The sequence below is a fragment of the Ahaetulla prasina genome, chromosome 10 (assembly GCF_028640845.1).
Source record: "Ahaetulla prasina isolate Xishuangbanna chromosome 10, ASM2864084v1, whole genome shotgun sequence".
Lineage (NCBI taxonomy): Eukaryota > Metazoa > Chordata > Lepidosauria > Squamata > Colubridae > Ahaetulla > Ahaetulla prasina.
In genome coordinates, this window is record NC_080548.1 from 22,778,114 (window position 1) to 22,795,074 (window position 16,961).

The following is a 16,961-nucleotide window of genomic DNA, read 5'->3' on the forward strand; positions in this document are numbered from 1 at the left end:
ATGGGAGCTAGGATCTAATAGTTTGTAAGATTAGGAAAGCTGCAGGTTCCTCTACTTTATCACTCTGATTCTTCGCAGAGAGATGAGTAGCTTAATAACAGTTTTGAAGGCGTCAAGGTTTGTCCCCAAATTTGCCTTGAGGTAGATCAGATTTGGTCTGATCATGACTATAATACCACAATACCCAATCAAAATGGCCCGGAATTATGGGATCTGACGTCTGACAAGAATAGAATAGAATAGAATAGAATAGAATAGAATAGAATAGAATAGAATAGAATAGAATACACTAGACTAGACTAGACTAGACTAGAATAACAGAGTTGGAAGGGACCTTGGAGGTCTTCTAGTCCAACCCCCTGCTTAAGCAGGAAACCCTACATCACTTCAGACAAATGGTTATCCAACATCTTCTTAAATACTTCCTGTGTTGGAGCATTCACAACTTCTGGAGGCAAGTTGTTCCACTGGTTAATTGTTCTAACTGTCAGGAAACTTCTCCTTAATTCTAAGTTGCTTCTCTCCTTGATTAGTTTCCACCCATTGCTTCTTGTCCTGCCCTCAGGTGCTTTGGAGAACAGCCCGACTCCCTCTTCTTTGTGGCAACCCCTGAGATATTGGAACACTGCTATCATGTCTCCCCTAGTCCTCCTTTTCATTAAACTAGACCTACCGAAGTCCAGCAACCATTCTTCATATGTTTTAGCCTCCAGTCCCCTAATCATCTTTGTTGCTATCTTTCTAGAGTCTCCACATCTTTTTTACATCGTGGCGACCAAAACATGGAAGGTATTAATTTGCCAAAGGTTCATCGGGCTGGATGAAAGTTTAATTTGACGAAAGACAGGATTCTTTTCAAAGCATGTGCAAAGCAGGCAAGACCCAAATATCTATAGCAATAGGCTTCACTTCTCTAAATCTTCTGCCTGGAAAATTAATGCCATAGGTCTCACTTTTCAAAAACCTCCTCAACCCCAAGTTTGGAAAACTCCAAGAATTGCAAAGATAATGTTAATGTCAGAGATAGACAATTTGGGGTCTTCCACACCAACGTTTGGATTGCAACTCCTAACTCCTTGTCACTGGTCATTCTGCTGTGCCCCCGCCCCCATATTGACTCTAAACTATTGAAGGGTTTCAAGTTGCTTACTTTGCTAATTATAATTATAATAATGCTAATTATAATTATAATTATACTAAGCATTCAGGGGGGAAAAAAGTGCTACCACAGCACTTTTTTCCCTGGAAAAGAATGACACAGAAGCTTTGTCCACGATCGATTTCTTCACCAATAGCAGCCTCTTCATTTCTGCTCAAAAATAAAGTCCCACTGAATTGGTCTACCGTTAAGTGCATATAACTTTCACTTCCACTGAATCAGAGTTCAGTGTATATAACACTGTAGCGGGTGTCAACACCAGTGTTTCTCAACTCAGCAGCTTTAGGATGAGTGGGTGGATTTCAACTTCAGCATGCAGGCTGGGGAATTCTGGGAGTTGAAGTCCATCCATCCTAAGCCTGCTGTCTACACACTTTTAATCTTTCTTGATCTGCCAAAAGGCTCCGGAGGGAGAGGGAGGGGGGCTTGCAATTATCAGTACCAAGACATTCCTTGCCTTCAAGCTGGTGCTTTCAAAGGCACAACACCCCACCCCTCAAGGAACAAGGAAAATGACAACAACGCATGATTTCACTCCCAATTGTAAAGTCAATCCTCCTCATCTCCAACTGGAGATGCAAACAGGTCAGGCAGCTGGAGTCTGCGCTTACCAAGACACTGGTAGGGTACCACAATGTGCATCTGGCCTTTGCATGATGAACGTCCCTTCTTGCACCACTTGTCTATGGTAACCGGCTGCGTACCTTCCACAGCATTCGTGATCTGCAGCTCTGGGTATACCTGCAGGGTAAATGGCCATTAGTAGGGCATCAAATAGAGCAGGGGTCCCCAACCTTTCGGACCTCAGGGACCACTAAATTCATAATTTTAAATCCCGCGGACCACTAATATGATCTATCTAATGACTAGCTGGATGGGCGTGGCAAGGTGGTCATGTGACTGGGTGGGCGTAGCCAACTCAATGTCACTTATGTCGAGGTGCACCTCTACTCGCCCCTCCCCTCCCAGCCACTCCTCGCTTGCCTGCCTGGGTTCCTTAAGGCCCCAACAGGAAGCAGTTGTTGGAGCTAAGCAGCCACCATGAGAAAGAGTTGGCAAAACAGCTGGCTCATTTCAAATTGAATCTGACCGAGAAAAAGGCTCAGGAGAAGCACCTCACTGAGGACTAGGAGCATAGGCTTTCCAAGCAGAGGGAAGACCTGTGGTAGTGCAAGGCCAGTGCAAGGCCTGGAGGCTCAGCAAACTGAGATGGTCAGCCAGTTCCAGGCCATGATGCAGTCCCACTGGAACTGAGGCCCTCCAGCTCTTCGCCACCAGTGACACTTCCCTCCAGCCTTCGCCCAAAGCCCCACACCAGGAGGCCAAAGCAGACCCCAAGTTGGAATTTCTGCCCCTCTCTGACCCTCACAAAAAGGGGGAGACTCTCTGCAGCAACACAAACCTTCATTGCACGTATCCGTCCCAGGGGCCGTAGTTTGAGGACCCCTGATTTAGTGCAATATAAAAAAATGCAAATAATTTTTCTGGGGACCACCAAAATTTTCTCATGGACCACCAGTTGGTGACCACTGAAATAGAGGACAGAGAAAAACAGGCGGTCCTTCTCCCTTGGGACACTTCAAAGGATGATGTAAAAATACACCTTCTCTTCCGGATCTGAATGGCAACCCTGGAGTTCCTGACTCCCCTTTTCCTAGCAAGGAAGCTCTTGGAAAAAGTACTCTGACCCGAGACACATGATAGAAAATATAAATATATATCAAAAGATGGAGGTAGTTACTTATAAAGAACTTCTTTGTATGGAAAAGGGGGAGTTACAATTAAAATCTAGAGAAAAGATGGGGGAAGAAGGGAAAAATTATACATGGTTCCAATATGGACAACTACAAGCTAGATGGAAATTAGATCAAAAAATAGGTGTTAAGCAAATTGAGGATAATTTGTTAAAACAAATGAGAGATCAAGGTCAACAGCATATTAAGAGGTTGTATAATGTATTAGTAGAAATAGATTCAGAGACTGATTTGGTTAAGGATTGTATGATTAAGTGGGCACAAAATTTTCAGCAACCAATAATGTTGGAAACTTGGGAAAGAATTTGGGTGAGGAATGTTAAATTTACACAAGCGCAAAATATGAGAGAAAATTTTTATAAGATGTTTTATAGATGGCATTTAGACCCCAAAAAATTGTCATGTATGTATCCTAATGTACAGGCTAAATGCTGGAGATGTGATTGTGAAGATGCTACTTATTATCATATATGGTGGACTTGCAAAAAAGTTAAAGCATTTTGGATTAAAGTATGGTGGATCATGCAGAATATTTTGAAAAAGAAGATTAAGTTTACCCCGCAGTTCTTTTTACTAGGAATAATTATGGATTGTACAGCTATAGAGACTAAATTGATTCTGAACTTAATAACAGCCACAAGACTTTTGATTGCTCAATATTGGAAGAAAGAAGAATTACCTACAATTGAAGAATGGACTCTTAAAGTATCAAATCTGGCAGAAATGGCAAAAATCTCTGCTTACTTGAAAGACTATACACAAGAAAAATATATTTTAGAATGGAAAATGTGGATTGATTATATTCAAAATAAGTATCAGATAAAAAAATATCAAATAGCATATGAGTAAATTTAGGAAATAATTTGTATTAGATATATTTTTGAAGGAGAGGAATTGAGAGTGTGAATAAGCGTGGAGAGACTAGAGATTATAATTTAGGATTTTAGATTATGATTGTTAGTTTTGATACCCTGCATTTTGTTCTGGGAAGTCGGGGTGGGGGTGGGGGTAAAGGGAAGGAATTGGGGGTTGAGGTTAGTGATGGAGTGATGGTTAATGTACAGGGATTATTGAAGATGTATAAATATAATTAATGTAGGGTCGGGTCTGACCAGTTGCCATTTTAGAACGGTGGGGAGGAAAAAGAGAGTAGGAGGTAGGAAAGAGGAGAAGAGGAAGGAAGAGGGGTAGAAGAGGGAGAAGAGTGTAGGGTGGAGGGAGGAGAGGAGGTAGATAAGAGAAGGAGAGGAAGGTTTGGAAAGTAAAAGAAGGTAGAAGAGGGAAGAAGGTTAAAAAGGGGGGTGGTGACTGGGCAGGCCCGACTAATTGTATATAACTGTACATTGGATGAATTATTTGATAAGATTGTAAAAATAAAACTTTTTTTATAAAAAAAAAAAAAAAAAAAGGAAAAAGTACTCTGATATTATGAGATGCCTACATACCTATGAAGATCAGAGCCATGCAAGCAAGAGTCTTGACATTCTAGTCTAGTCTAATTTATGCAAGCAAAAATTGGACTCTGAAGAAGCAGAGAATATGGAAAGAATATCAACGCTTCCGGGTGTTGGTGCTGGAGCATATTCCTGAGAATACCATAAATAGCCAGGAAAACAAACAAATGGATCACGGGATATATTAATCCAGAGATCTTACTCGAGGTATTAATTATCAGTTATAAAATATTCATATTTTGGATAAATCGTGCAAGGTAGAAGGAACGAGAAGACGTAGTAAGGTGGGTGGACTTGATTATAATGGTGATGGATGCACTGTTGGAGGACTTGAAGGACCAGTTTTGGGAAAGATCATCCTAGAAGGTCAATCTATTTAAAAAGTTTTGCCAACGTTGGCATCTTTAAGAAGTGCGGACTTCAACTTCCAGAATTTCCCAATTTTAAGACGTGCGGACTTCAACTCCCAGAATTCCCTAGCAAGAGGAATTCTGGGAGTTGAAGTCCCTGTGTCTTATAGTTGCCAATGTTGGCAAACCCTGATCTTATACAATTGCTTAGAGTCAACCCCAGCTGGATAATAAGTCAAATATGCAGTTCAGTTCTTGTTGGGACTTGGGACTTGATGGTAGTTTTCTTGGCACTGAGAAATAAGTGTGACATGTCACACTCAGTGTCATTGTTCCTTCAACATCTTTGAAGGAGACAAAAAAGGTTCTAATAGCACTAGAGCAGGGGTCTCCAACCTTGGCAACTTTAAGCCTGGAGGACTTCAACTCCCAGAATCCCCCAGCCAGCAAAGCTGGCTGGGGGATTCTGGGAGTTGAAGTCCTCCAGGCTTAAAGTTTCCAAGGTTGGAGACCCCTGCACTAGAGGTAGTTCTCCACATACAACCATTCGAAGTTACGATGGGCCTAAGTCTGACCCGGTTTTGAAGTTACAATGGTTGGGTCATCCTCACAGTCATGTGACCATACTTCAGACGTTCAGTAACCGGGCCACATTTATGACCGTTTGCTGCATCTCACAGTTCTGGGTGACATTTTACCTGCCATTTCGTTGAAAACCAACATTTATTTTTGGGGTGGTTTTTTTTTTTTGGCAAAACTGCCACAAAAGAACAATCCTAAAACCAGGTCAGTCATACGACCCACCTGCTTCATGATCCTCACGACTTACAACACGGAGCCTGCCCATTGAGGTTGTAACTCAAGGACTACCTATAGAACATGTGGATTCTCTTTCCCTCAGTTAACCCCAGTTGGAGATACTGTCAGAGAGTTTGAGTAAAAATGAAGATGAGCTGTTTTCTGAGTTCCTAGGACTGTCAACGGAGGAGGTGTTGGTTGATTAGACAAGAATAGACCTGGTGGAAGCACTAACTAGGAGGAGGCTGAAGATTAAAAAAAAAAAAAAAGAATTTGTCACAACAACAAGATTGACAGCAGAAGGAATGGCTCAGAGGAGTCGTGATGAAAGAGTAGGAAGGAGTGATGACATCAGAAGATGGGGTACAAGTAGTCCTTGACTTACAGCCATTTGTTTAGTGACTGTTTGAAGTTACAGGGGCACTGAAAAAAAGAGACTTATACAGTGGTGGGTTTCAAAAAATTTTACTACCGGTTTTTTGGGTGTGGCTTGGTGGGCGTGACTTGGTGGGCGTGGCAGGGGAAGGATACTGTAAAATCTCCATTCTCTCTCCAATCCAGGGGAAGGATACTGTAAAATCTCCATTCCCACCCCAATCCAGGGGAAGGTTACTGCAAAAATCCCCATTTCCTCCCAATCAGCTGGGACTTGGGAGGCAGAGAATAGATGGGGCGGGGCCAGTCAGAATTTTTACTACTGGTTCTGTGGGCGTGGCTTGGTGGGCATCGCGTGGCTTGGTGGGCATGGCAGGGGAAGGATACTGCAAAATCCCCATTTCCTCCTGGGACTTGGGAGGCAGAGAATAGATGGCGGCAGAGCCAGTCAGCATTTTTACTACCGGTTCACCGAACTACTCAAAATTTCCGCTACCGGTTCTCCAGAACTGGTCAGAACCTGCTGAAATCCACCTCCGCTTACAGCCGTTTTGTACACTTACGGTCACTGCAGCATCCCTAAGGTCACGTGATCAAAATTTCAGATGCTTGGCAACTGGCGTGTACTTATGACAGTTGCAGTATCCTGGTGTGTGTGTGTGAATGTGTGTGTGTCATCTGCGACCTTCCCTGCTGACTTCCAACAAGCAAACTGAAGAATCACAGTGATTACTTAACAACCGGGCCAAGGAAGGTTGTAAAACGGGACAAAACTCACTTCACAACTACCTTGCTTAGCAGCGGAAATGTTGAACTCGATTGTCAAGAACTACCTGTTGTCGTGTCCCACTCCTCCGCTGACGGCCGGGTCAGGGAAATCCGAATCAGGCTTGCCTCTGCAGCTCTGCCCAAAGTCCTAGCAAAGTCCTCAGAGCAGGCAGGAGACCAGAAAGTGACTTCAGCAAGATAAGTTCGACTTTTGCCTGACTCAGAGACTGCCAGAAAGCAGATCCTTTATATAGGCCATGGGGTGTGGCTCCATGACTCAGCACTCATTAAGGCCTGCCCCTCCCTTCCCTCTGTTGCCTCCGCCTCTCCAATCTTCTGATGCGAGGGTCACACCAATCAGCTGTTGGTAATAAACCCTCCTCAGGCTCACATGCTGTGGAGGAGGGGGAGGGGTCTAGCTGCTCCGTTTGCCTGGGCATGGAGTCAGGGCTGGGGCCGGGAGGTGCTCCTTCTTCTGCAGTTTGTCTGGGCATGGAGCCAGGACTGGGACCGGGAGGCATACATTCCTCCGTGTTCGGGAGCTGATAAGAAGGCCCCGGCTGCTCTGAGGGCGGGCAAGACACAACACCTGTACTTGAGGACTAGAAAGATGCCCTTTGGAAGGATGGGAGGAAGATGGGGGTGTACATGTTTATGACTCTGTAGGTATGTGTGTTTGTGTGTGTGGACATGCCGGTGTGTGTGTACCTCCTGGCAGTAGCTCCTGATCTCCTCAGTGGTACGAAAGCAGGTCCGAGTGCCGATGGCATCAGGCTCCCAGTGGCCTGTCTGGACGTTGAGATGGAGGACCAGTTTTCCACAGAACATGGCCACTTGGGGAGTCCCCAGGGTGGGCCCAAGGGCTGCTCCCATCCCCTGAAAGCACAAAAAGGGGGAGGGGGAAAGGAAAGATTAGTCAACGCCTTTGGCCAAAAGCGCCAAGCGGAAGCGCTGGTCATGCATCGTGGCTACGATAGGACCGCAGCCAAGGTGACATCCAAAGGGCACCATCGTCCGTCACGCAATCCTCTTCCACTTCAGCAGATTTCCACTGGCTCCTTTATTTTATTATTTTATCTTATTTTTTTCCCCCCCCACCTCAACCTGGTCTTTTCCCACCCCTCCCATCTTTGTTTGCACCGTCTTTCTTTCTGGCTTCTCCTCCTCCAGTAACCACCAGGATGTTGTTGCTGTGGTAACCGCTCCCAATGGAGTTGCCAGATCTTCTCTGTTGCCATGGAGACCAGCTCCCAGATGGAAATGAATACTGCATCACCAGCCCCTTCCCTCTGCTGTTTCTCTTCACAGGGTCCACCCCCACTTACCCGGCCCTTCCTTCTCCACCTCCTCTCCTTCTTTCTTCCTCACCTCACCTTTCTTCCTCTTCCTCTCCCTGCTCCTTCTTCCGCAAGGCTTCCCCCTCCTCTTACTCGCTCCTCCAGCCACAGCTGCTTGCAGCATCTCAGTCCTGATGTTGGGAACTACCTCTCAGAAGGAGGCCACAGCTGGCCAATTTGGGTTGGATTTGGTTGGACCTTCGATCCAGTTTTTTTCTTTTTTCTTTACATTTATATCCCGCCCTTCTCCGAAGACTCAGGGCGGCTTACAGTGTGTAAGGCAATAGTCTCATTCTATTTGTATATTTACAAAGTCAACTTATTGCCCCCCCAACAATCTGGATCCTCATTTTACCTACCTTATAAAGGATGGAAGGCTGAGTCAACCTTGGACCTGGTGGGGCTTGAACCTGCAGTAATTACAGGCAGCTGTATTTTAATAACAGGCTTCTTATAGCCTGAGCTATCACGGCCCTTATCAGTGCCTGAGTTGGCAAAACACAAGGGCTGCATTCCCACGACGTCCAGTTCCCAGGCACGTAGCATTCTAGGCTATGGCAGACGATCGAAACCTAATTTAGCCTAGTCTCGTGGGTTGTGCAAAATCAAGAAGCCCGTGGGGGGTCCTTGTCTTCTCAGTTCTATCTGGTCCTCCTTCTCAAAGGAGTCTGAACCTGAGCATCCAAGCTGCTTCCATAACTGCATCCTACGTACCAAAAGCAAAAAACAAGCCAACAAAGGAGAACATTTGGAACTCTGGGTTGACCCCGAGGGCTCCTTGGTGCCCTCTGAGCCTGCTTGTTTTCTTGCCCTAACTAGGTAACATCATCAGCGCTAGAAGGGGATGGGGATTGTGGAGTGGAGAAGGAGGAGGAGAGAAGGAGGAAGAGGAGGGGGAGGGAGAGAGGAGTGGGGGAAGAGGACTGTGGGGGTCTTCGATGCCCACTGAGTTTACTTGTTTTCTTGTAGACGTTTCATTACCCCAACTAGGTAACATCAGTACTAGAAGGGGATGGGGATTGTGGAGTGGAGAAGGAGGAGAGGGGAGGAAGAGGAGGGAGAGGAGGAGGAGGAGGAGGGGAGTGGAGGAAGAGGACTGTGGGGGTCTTTGGTGCCCACTGAGCTTGCTTGTTTTCTTGAAGACGTTTCATTACCCCAACTAGATAACATCCTCAGTGCTAGTAAGGAGTTCCAGTTTGACCATTCCTGACAAGGACCTCTGTCAGGTGTGCCTTCTTTCAATAGAATAGAATTTTTTATTTTTTTTTTAGAATTTTTATTGGCCAAGTGTGATTGGACACACAAGGAATTTGTCTTGGTGCATATGCTCTCAGTGTACATAAAAGAAAAGATACCTTCATCAAGGTACAACATTTACAACACAATTGATGGTCAATATATCAATATAAATCATAAGGATTGCCAGCAACAAGTTATAGTCATACAGTCATAAGAAAGAGATGGGTGATGGGAACTATGAGACGATTAATAGTAGTGCAGATTCAGTAAATAGTCTGACAGTGTTGAGGGAATTATTTGTTTAGCAGAGTGATGGCCTTCGGGAAAAAACTGTCCTTGTGTCTAGTTGTTCTGGTGTGCAGTGCTCTATGGTGTCATTTTGAGGGTAGGAGTTGAAACAGTTTATGTCAAGGATGTGAGGGATCTGCAAATATTTTCACGGTCCTCTTCTTGATTTGTGCAGTATATAGGTCCTCAATGGAAGGCAGGTTGGTAGCAATTATTTTTTCTGCAGTTCTAATTATCCTCTGAAGTCTGTGTTTTTCTTGTTGGGTTGCAGAACCGAACCAGACAGTTATAGAGGTGCAAATGACAGACTCAATAATTCCTCTGTAGAATTGGATCAGCAGCTCAAAAAAACTCAAGAAAGAAAAACCCCAACTCCGTTGTTTGTAGAGAAAGGTGTCTTTTGCCGAGAATGAACTGATTGCAACGAAAGTAAGGCAAGGTCTGAATAATAGGTGTGTCCTACACATACATGTTCCCACATAAATCCCTCCTCCCCCCCCCAAAAGGTCCGGCAGTTGTGTCCACTCACACCACCTCACCAACTAGCTAGCCAAATCAGAAAAAGCTTCCGACCAAAATACTTGGATGCAGTAAAAGAGATCCTGGCAGTGGGTTGGGAAAGGCTGTGAATGGCAGAGTCTTTGACTCTGGGGTGCTTTGTTTTTTTAAGGATGGATGCTCTGAGAATGCTTGAGAAGTCGGTCTGTCGGTCCCCACGGAAAGGGGATTTTTAAGGCTGCAGCTGGCCCAGAAAAGGGCAGTGAGGTAGCTTGCCGATTTCTCTTTCCCTGCCCTGCCACTCTCACCTTTGGGCTGAATTCCACCCAGGACATCAATTTCTCTTTTCCGGAAAGCGACAATTGGGTTTAAAAATCAGGAAATACACACACACACACACACACACACAAATACATGCTCCTCGGTTTCTCATCCCTAAAAGAGAGGTGGGAAGCATTACAAGGGAGAATCGGTGGGCTGCATCCAGGCTACAAGAGAGTAGTCTAGTGGGTTTTTTTTTTCCTGGGGAGGGGCAGGATGGAGGAGAAAAGAGGGCAGGGTCCACCTAATGGAGGGTTTTTTTTTAAATTTAATTTTTTTTTTAAAACAACGGAGGGGCAAAAGGAGAAATCAGGCCTGGATTAAGCTGGATCTCATGGCTAAGCCGATGCTTTAAGTCATTAAGCAGCTGCTGCCCTTTGATGGAAAGCTGACCACTGGACTCTCGACATCAAATGCAGGGTTGGGGAAGGGAGGGAGGAAGAGGAAGAGAAAGAGAAGAGAAGAGAAAAGAAAAGAGAGGAGTGGAGTGGAGTGGATTTCCAATCAAGGGTCTGCCTGCCTGCTGCCTGCCTGTCTTCTGAAAATCACCCCGGGAATGGCAGAAAGGTGGAAGTTGGCCTTGGGTAGGAAGTAGTTAATGGAGATAGGATTAATAAATGAGCTTTAATCCCTGCTTCTTTCTGTTTCTCCCCACCTCCTCCCCAACCTGGCATTTGGTGAGCTGAGCTGGAAAAGGATCAACCTTTCTTTCTCCCAACCTCGCTTTGCATTTTACAACAGGGCCAAGTGCGCTCTTCCAAAGGGGTTGGTGGGTGGGTGGGTGGGTGGGTGGGTGGGAGGAAGAGGAAGCTTTCCAAAGGAATAAAAAGCCTCTCATCCTTTCCCCCCCACCCCCACCCCGCCCTGCCACTCCACGTGCCACTGGGAGCTGCTTTCTCTCGCTCTCCCATCCCTCTCTCTTCCTTTCTCCAACCGATGGAAGGCCAGGTGCTGCTGCTGCTGCTCTAAGATGACCAGGCAAGATGGCGAAGGTTGGGCTTCTGGCCAACCCAGCAGCAGGGCAAGCATGAGGGTGTGTGTGTGTGAGATCAAAGGAAGATAGATAACCCTCCCGGGGGCGGGGTGGGGGGGCGGGAGGGCTGAAGAATTGAAAGGGGGTGAGCGGAAGGCGAGGGAGGTCGCTGGTCCCTTGGCGCACAGAAGGAGCAGGGCGGGGAAACGACGGTCCTTGCTTGCTTGACGGTCCTTGCTTGCTTGCGGTTGGAGGATGACTGGCGGTGGGAGAATCTTCCCAACCTTTCCCAGGGCTCATGGCCTTTAAGGGGGCTTCCCACTCCCTCTCAGTTGGAAGTCAGGGGAAGCTGGGATGGGAAATGGCCTGGGATGAAGTGACCACAAGGTGGACATTCCCTTCGAAAACTTCTATTTAGCAGGACCCTGCCTGGCTACTTTTGGATAAGAAAGAATGAAGGGAAATGCCTCTCAATCTGTTAAGCCAGATATGGGGAATATTAGCATCTTCCAGCTAGAAGGTGCTTCAAAGGTTCCCCCACGCCCACCCTCCGAGGCTTTAAAGGTCATCTAGTCTCACCCTGTTCTGCTGCACTAGAAATGGTCTCTCCTCCCGGGGGCCTTTTCAAGTTCTTCAAGCTACATTCCAATCATGAAGGTAAAAATCATGTGATGGCATTTATTTGAGGTTTCCGCTGTTGTTTGTAACCTCCAAAAGGAAATGCAGGTGAAGTCACAGGCATCCTAAACACTAGTAAAAGTCCAGCAGGGACATGTGAGGGCGGCATTTGTGGGTGTAGGTGCCACCTCGGTGGACTTTGTCTCCTACAAGAGGAAAAGGTTGGGTTGGAATCTCTCGGCTATCTGCCCAATAAAAAGATGACAAAAATTATTTTGGCTGAATGACAAGAATGGCGTGGTCTTTGAACACTGTGCTTGCATTCTCAGCCAGCCCTGTGCCTTTGATGGCCATGCACACAAAACGCCGCCCCTTTCACTAAACAGGGTGGACGCATCGTGGTCAGCTAAGGCTTTCCTCACAGCACAGTTTAATTCACCAAGCCGCAGCTGCCTGGGTTCACACATGCCGCGAAACCCAGAAAGCATAGCTTTCAAACAACAAAGATGGAGCTCCTGTGACATACAGGATCGCACCAAAATGAAGCAAACCGTCGTATGGCTAATCGTGGTGTATAAACCTACTTTTAGGGTCCCCCGCCCCCTCCCGCAATCCTCTGGAACCACTGACTCCACTGATGAAGAGGCGGAATGTGCTAACATTAAATGTTCTTCTTTAGGCTTCTGTTCAGCTATGCCCTCTTCCAGCATACTTCTCCCTAGACAGGCATTTTCTGGCCATCCATCAAACCTCTTCACTGAGTATTTCAGCCATTTCCCATAGACTTCCTTTCCTTTCCTTTCCTTTCCTTTCCTTTCCTTTCCTTTCCTTTCCTTCCCTCCCTCCCTCCCTCCCACCTCCCTCCCTCCCTCAAGTCCCCCTTCCCTCCTTAGTTCCTTCCTCCCTCCCTCCCTCCCTCTTTCATTTCTTTTCTCCCTCCTTCCTTTTCCTCCTCCTTCCTCCCTCCTCCTTCCTTCCTTCCTTCCTTCCTTCCTTCCTTCCTTCCTTCCTTCCTTCCTTCCTTCCTTCCACCTCCCTTCCCCTCCCTCCTTCCCACCTCCCTTCCCCTCTTTCTGTTCCTCCCTCCCTCCCTCCCTCCCCTCCCTCTGGTCCCCCTTCCTTAGTTCCTCCCTCCCCCTTTTATTTCTTTTCTCCCTCCCTTCCTTTTTCCTCACTCCCTCTTTTCCTTCCTTCCTTCCTTCCTTCCTTCCTTCCTTCCCTCCCTCCCTCCCTCCCTCTTCCTTCTTTCCTTCCTGCCCCCTTGTCTTCCTACCAACTGTTCAGATCTCCAGTGGTACCAGTCTCCTGGGAGTGGACCACATCATTTTGGATACCTGAGAACAAGTCCAGGTGCAAATAGGATGGCTAGACTGAGAAGCTTGCTAACCTCGTGGCTTTTCCTATCCACTGAATGCCCTGACAACCTGCCTCCTTGTGCGGTTGAAAGAAACTGTGCAGGTGTTGCCAACCACAAAGGAAGCGGCGTTTAGTTCCAGAACACTGAGCCATAAGAAGTGGGAGGGGAAGGCTCACTTACGCCTAGCTCAAGAAAAAATGTTTGCTACTCGGTTATTGTTCAACCCAGATTGTTCAACCCAGATTCAAATTGTACCCTATGACCATCATTTGTGTTGTAAATGTTGTACCATTGATGAATGTATCTTTTCTTTTATGTAGACTGAGAGCATGTGCACCAAGACAAATTCCTTGTGTGTCCAATCACACTTGGCCAATAAATTCTGTTCTGCTCTGTTCTGTTCTGTTCTGTTCTGTTCTATTCTATTCTACTGTTCCATCGAGGGAATTTGCAGGCGAAATTCCACCCCACAGCCAGGTTTCCCCCAGATCCCCTAGGATGCCAACCCAGTTTTGCAAGAGAGCAAAGCCCCCTTCCTCATAAAAGAGAGAGAGAGAGAAAAAAACAACAACAACCCTCTCCCCATTGATAAAATTCAAACGTACAAAACCAAGGAGTTAACCCTTCGATGCAAAATTTGATCATTTGATGGAGAGAGAAAGATGCCTTCATATCATGGGCCAAAATCCTATCATGGGGAGACGTTGCCGTGAAAGACTGGCAGCTCCCAACATTCTTGTTTGAAGACCCCCCACATTTCTGAATGAGGCCTTTTAATGACCCCCGGCTGGGGGAGGGGAAGGATTGGCTGGCCCTATCACACAGGGCTTGGGGAAGAGAAGAGAAGGGCCTGCACTATGACCAATGTCACACGCAGTCTGGAATATTTGTGATGAGAAGCTGATGCCCACTGCCTCTTATTAAAACTGTAATACGTATACGTACACAATGTCTCCAGATTTTGGAGCAGAAGGGCTAAACTGAGACACATTGAACTGACGCTATCCAAATGGATTCTGCTTCAATATGTTCAAATGCTGATAACACCACAGGGGGGAACAAGCTACGGGAGACCCAATAAAAAGCCCATTTACCTCCCTGCGAACATCGAGCCAGGATTTTCGGGGTTGTTCCTCAGTGAGAGGTGGCAGGCGGTGAGCACGTTTTGGCAGGACTTGGGTACACCAGGCAGAGTGTCCCCTAGACCGTTGGGCAGTTGAGACCAATCCCGTGGCTCGAGGTCATCTAGTCTTATCTCAAATCCACCTGCTGGCTATTTGCCCCCTAACAAGTAGGACAACATCTCCTTCCCTCTCTGCAAGGGCCTGCGGAAGCTATGGGACTCTGGCCATCTTTGCCGAGTACATTTGTTTTTACAAAGGGCCAGTCCCAGACAGAGATTGAGTAAGATGGTCAAAGATGGTTCTCTTGGCCAATCTCGACTTCCTGCACTTGTCCCTATGTGAAGATGCTCATATGATCCCTGTGCTTTGCATCAGTAGACAAGAATAGAATAGAATAGAATAGAATAGAATAGAATAGAATGAGATGGGGTGGGATGGGGTGGGATGGGATGGGATGGGATGGGATGGGATAGGATAGGATAGGATAGGGACTATAGAATGGGATGGGATGGGATGGGATGGAATAGAATAGAACAGAATAGAGCTATAGAATAGAATGGAATGGAATGGAATGGAATAGGATGGGATGGGACGGGATGGGACAGGATGAGATGGGATAGGATAGGATAGGATAGAACATAATAGAATAGAGACTATAGAATAGAATGGAATGGAATGGAATAGGATAGGATAAGATAGGATAGGATAGGATAGGATAGGATAGGATAGGATAAGATAGCAGAATTGGAAGGGACCTTGGAGGTCTTCTAGTCCAACCCCCTGCTCTGGGAAGCCTTTGGGAAGCTAGAATGGTCTACAAAGGCCATTTTCCTCCATTAGCCACTTTTCGGCTTTTTTTACTTGGGGATCACACAAGGAGCTCATCAAACAGCAGTGTTGTTTGGTATATTCAAGAATTTTCAGGTCAAGCAAAAGTTGGCACTGTGGATTTGCAAAAGATTGTAGGTTTCCTTGCCACTGCCTACCCAGCCAACTGTAAGTCCACGGGGCTCATTTGTAGCAATAAGCCTCCAGCGGATGTGACTTGGAAACCTGCCAACACCAGCTTATGAAATGAGAGGGTGACCATGGGCTCCGAAATGTTAATCATGGTCACTCAGTCTTGAGGAGAAGGTTGCAATGGCTTGGGGGTGTTGGGGGGAGGGCAGTGTGGGGGAAAGGAAGTGATTTGAATGAGGACAGGGCACCAGCCAGTGCCAGATCACTTCCCACTTGGAAGCATCTGGTTGGTTGGATGGGTGGAGTGGATCTCCTTCCCACACCACGAACCTGGCTAGGAAACCCACACAAAGCAAATGCCAGCTTTTCCTTAAGCTTTGGGTGCAAGGTAAGTCAAAGGCAACGATTCAGCACCTTTCCCACGGCCATGAAGTCCCCCTTGCCAGATCATGATCTTCTACGGGTGGCCTTCGTTTCCCCAACCGGGCGCCCTTCGGATTCGAGGGCTGGGGACGATAGAAGGTGGAGTCCCACCCAAGCTGAAGGGCAGCGGGGCGTGGAAGGCAGACTTGCGCTTTCCTCTCTCTCCCCCCACCCCCGTCTTGGGATTTCCCGGCAAGCGCTTCCTTTCTCTTGGAAGGAACCGAGAATTGGGGGAAGGGTCTCGGGGGCAGATCTTTTACCCCCTGCTCCGCCGTGACCTTGGGCAGCCCCTTCTCCTTCTCCCAGCCCCACCTTGCGCACCGATCGTTTCTCCCCACCCGCCCACCGACCCACCCGCCGCAGGACGCGCGCCCGCGCGCTCCCGGCGTTGCGGTCCCGGGAGCCCTGCTACCTCCGCCCCACCTCCGCCCCGGGGCTCACCTGGGTGTTGGCAGCTGAGCCTCCGAGTCCGGGGAAAGAGCCCAGCAAGAGCAAAGGCGCCAAGAGGAGCCATCGCGCCGCAGCAGGAGCCCACCAGCCAGCCGAGGCGCATCCCGTCGAGCCAGCCATGGCTTTCGGCGGCTCCCCCGTCCGCTCTCCCTCTTGCTCGGCCGAGGGCTCCGGGCTTGGTCCCTTGGGGTACGGCGCGCGCGATCCCTCGATCGCTCGATCCCTCGATCGCTCGATCCCCTCGGGCGGGCTCCTCCTTAAGCGGGCGAGAGGCGGCCAGCAAAAGAGGCTGCAGCAAATGGAGGCGGCTCCCGGCGGGGCTGGGCTGGGCTGGGCTGCGCTAGCCTGGAGCGAGGCTGCTGCTGCTGCTGCTGCCGCTGCCGCTGGTCCCAGCTGGGCTGTGACAGGAGGAGCTCGCCCCGCCGCCGCCGATCGCCTTCCCCGCTGCTGCGGCTGCAGCCTCTGGCCGGCCCCTCCCTCCCTTGCCTCCCTCCCCGCTTCGCCTGCCTGGCCCCGCCCGCTCTGCCTGCAGCCCCGGAACGCCCAGGAGGAGGGAGGAGGGGACCCCGCCGCCGCCGCTGCCGCCGCCACCGGGAGGCGGAGCGCGCGAGGGGCAAGAGCGCGGCTGGAGATGCGGAGACGGGGATGCTGCTCCCGGGTCTATATAGGAGACGGAGGTGGGGAGGGAGGGAGGGGGGAGATGAGCCCCTATCAG

At 48.2% G+C, this 16,961-nt stretch overlaps 1 protein-coding gene across 2 annotated transcripts in view; it reads right to left on the reverse strand.

Moving 5' to 3' along the window:
- The window catches only part of APLP1 (amyloid beta precursor like protein 1), a 58,892-nt gene extending 42,171 nt beyond the window's left edge, over positions 1-16,721 (reverse strand). For both annotated transcript variants that reach the window (XM_058196198.1, XM_058196197.1), the window contains exons 1-3: positions 16,238-16,721; positions 7,367-7,534; positions 1,771-1,900 (exon numbers count right to left, since the gene is read on the reverse strand). In XM_058196198.1, coding sequence (XP_058052181.1) covers positions 1,771-1,900; positions 7,367-7,534; positions 16,238-16,366 — 427 coding nt within the window. In that variant the 5' untranslated portion in view covers positions 16,367-16,721. The remainder of the gene's footprint in view (positions 1-1,770; positions 1,901-7,366; positions 7,535-16,237) is intronic.
- Between the last annotated feature and the right edge of the window lie 240 nt (positions 16,722-16,961).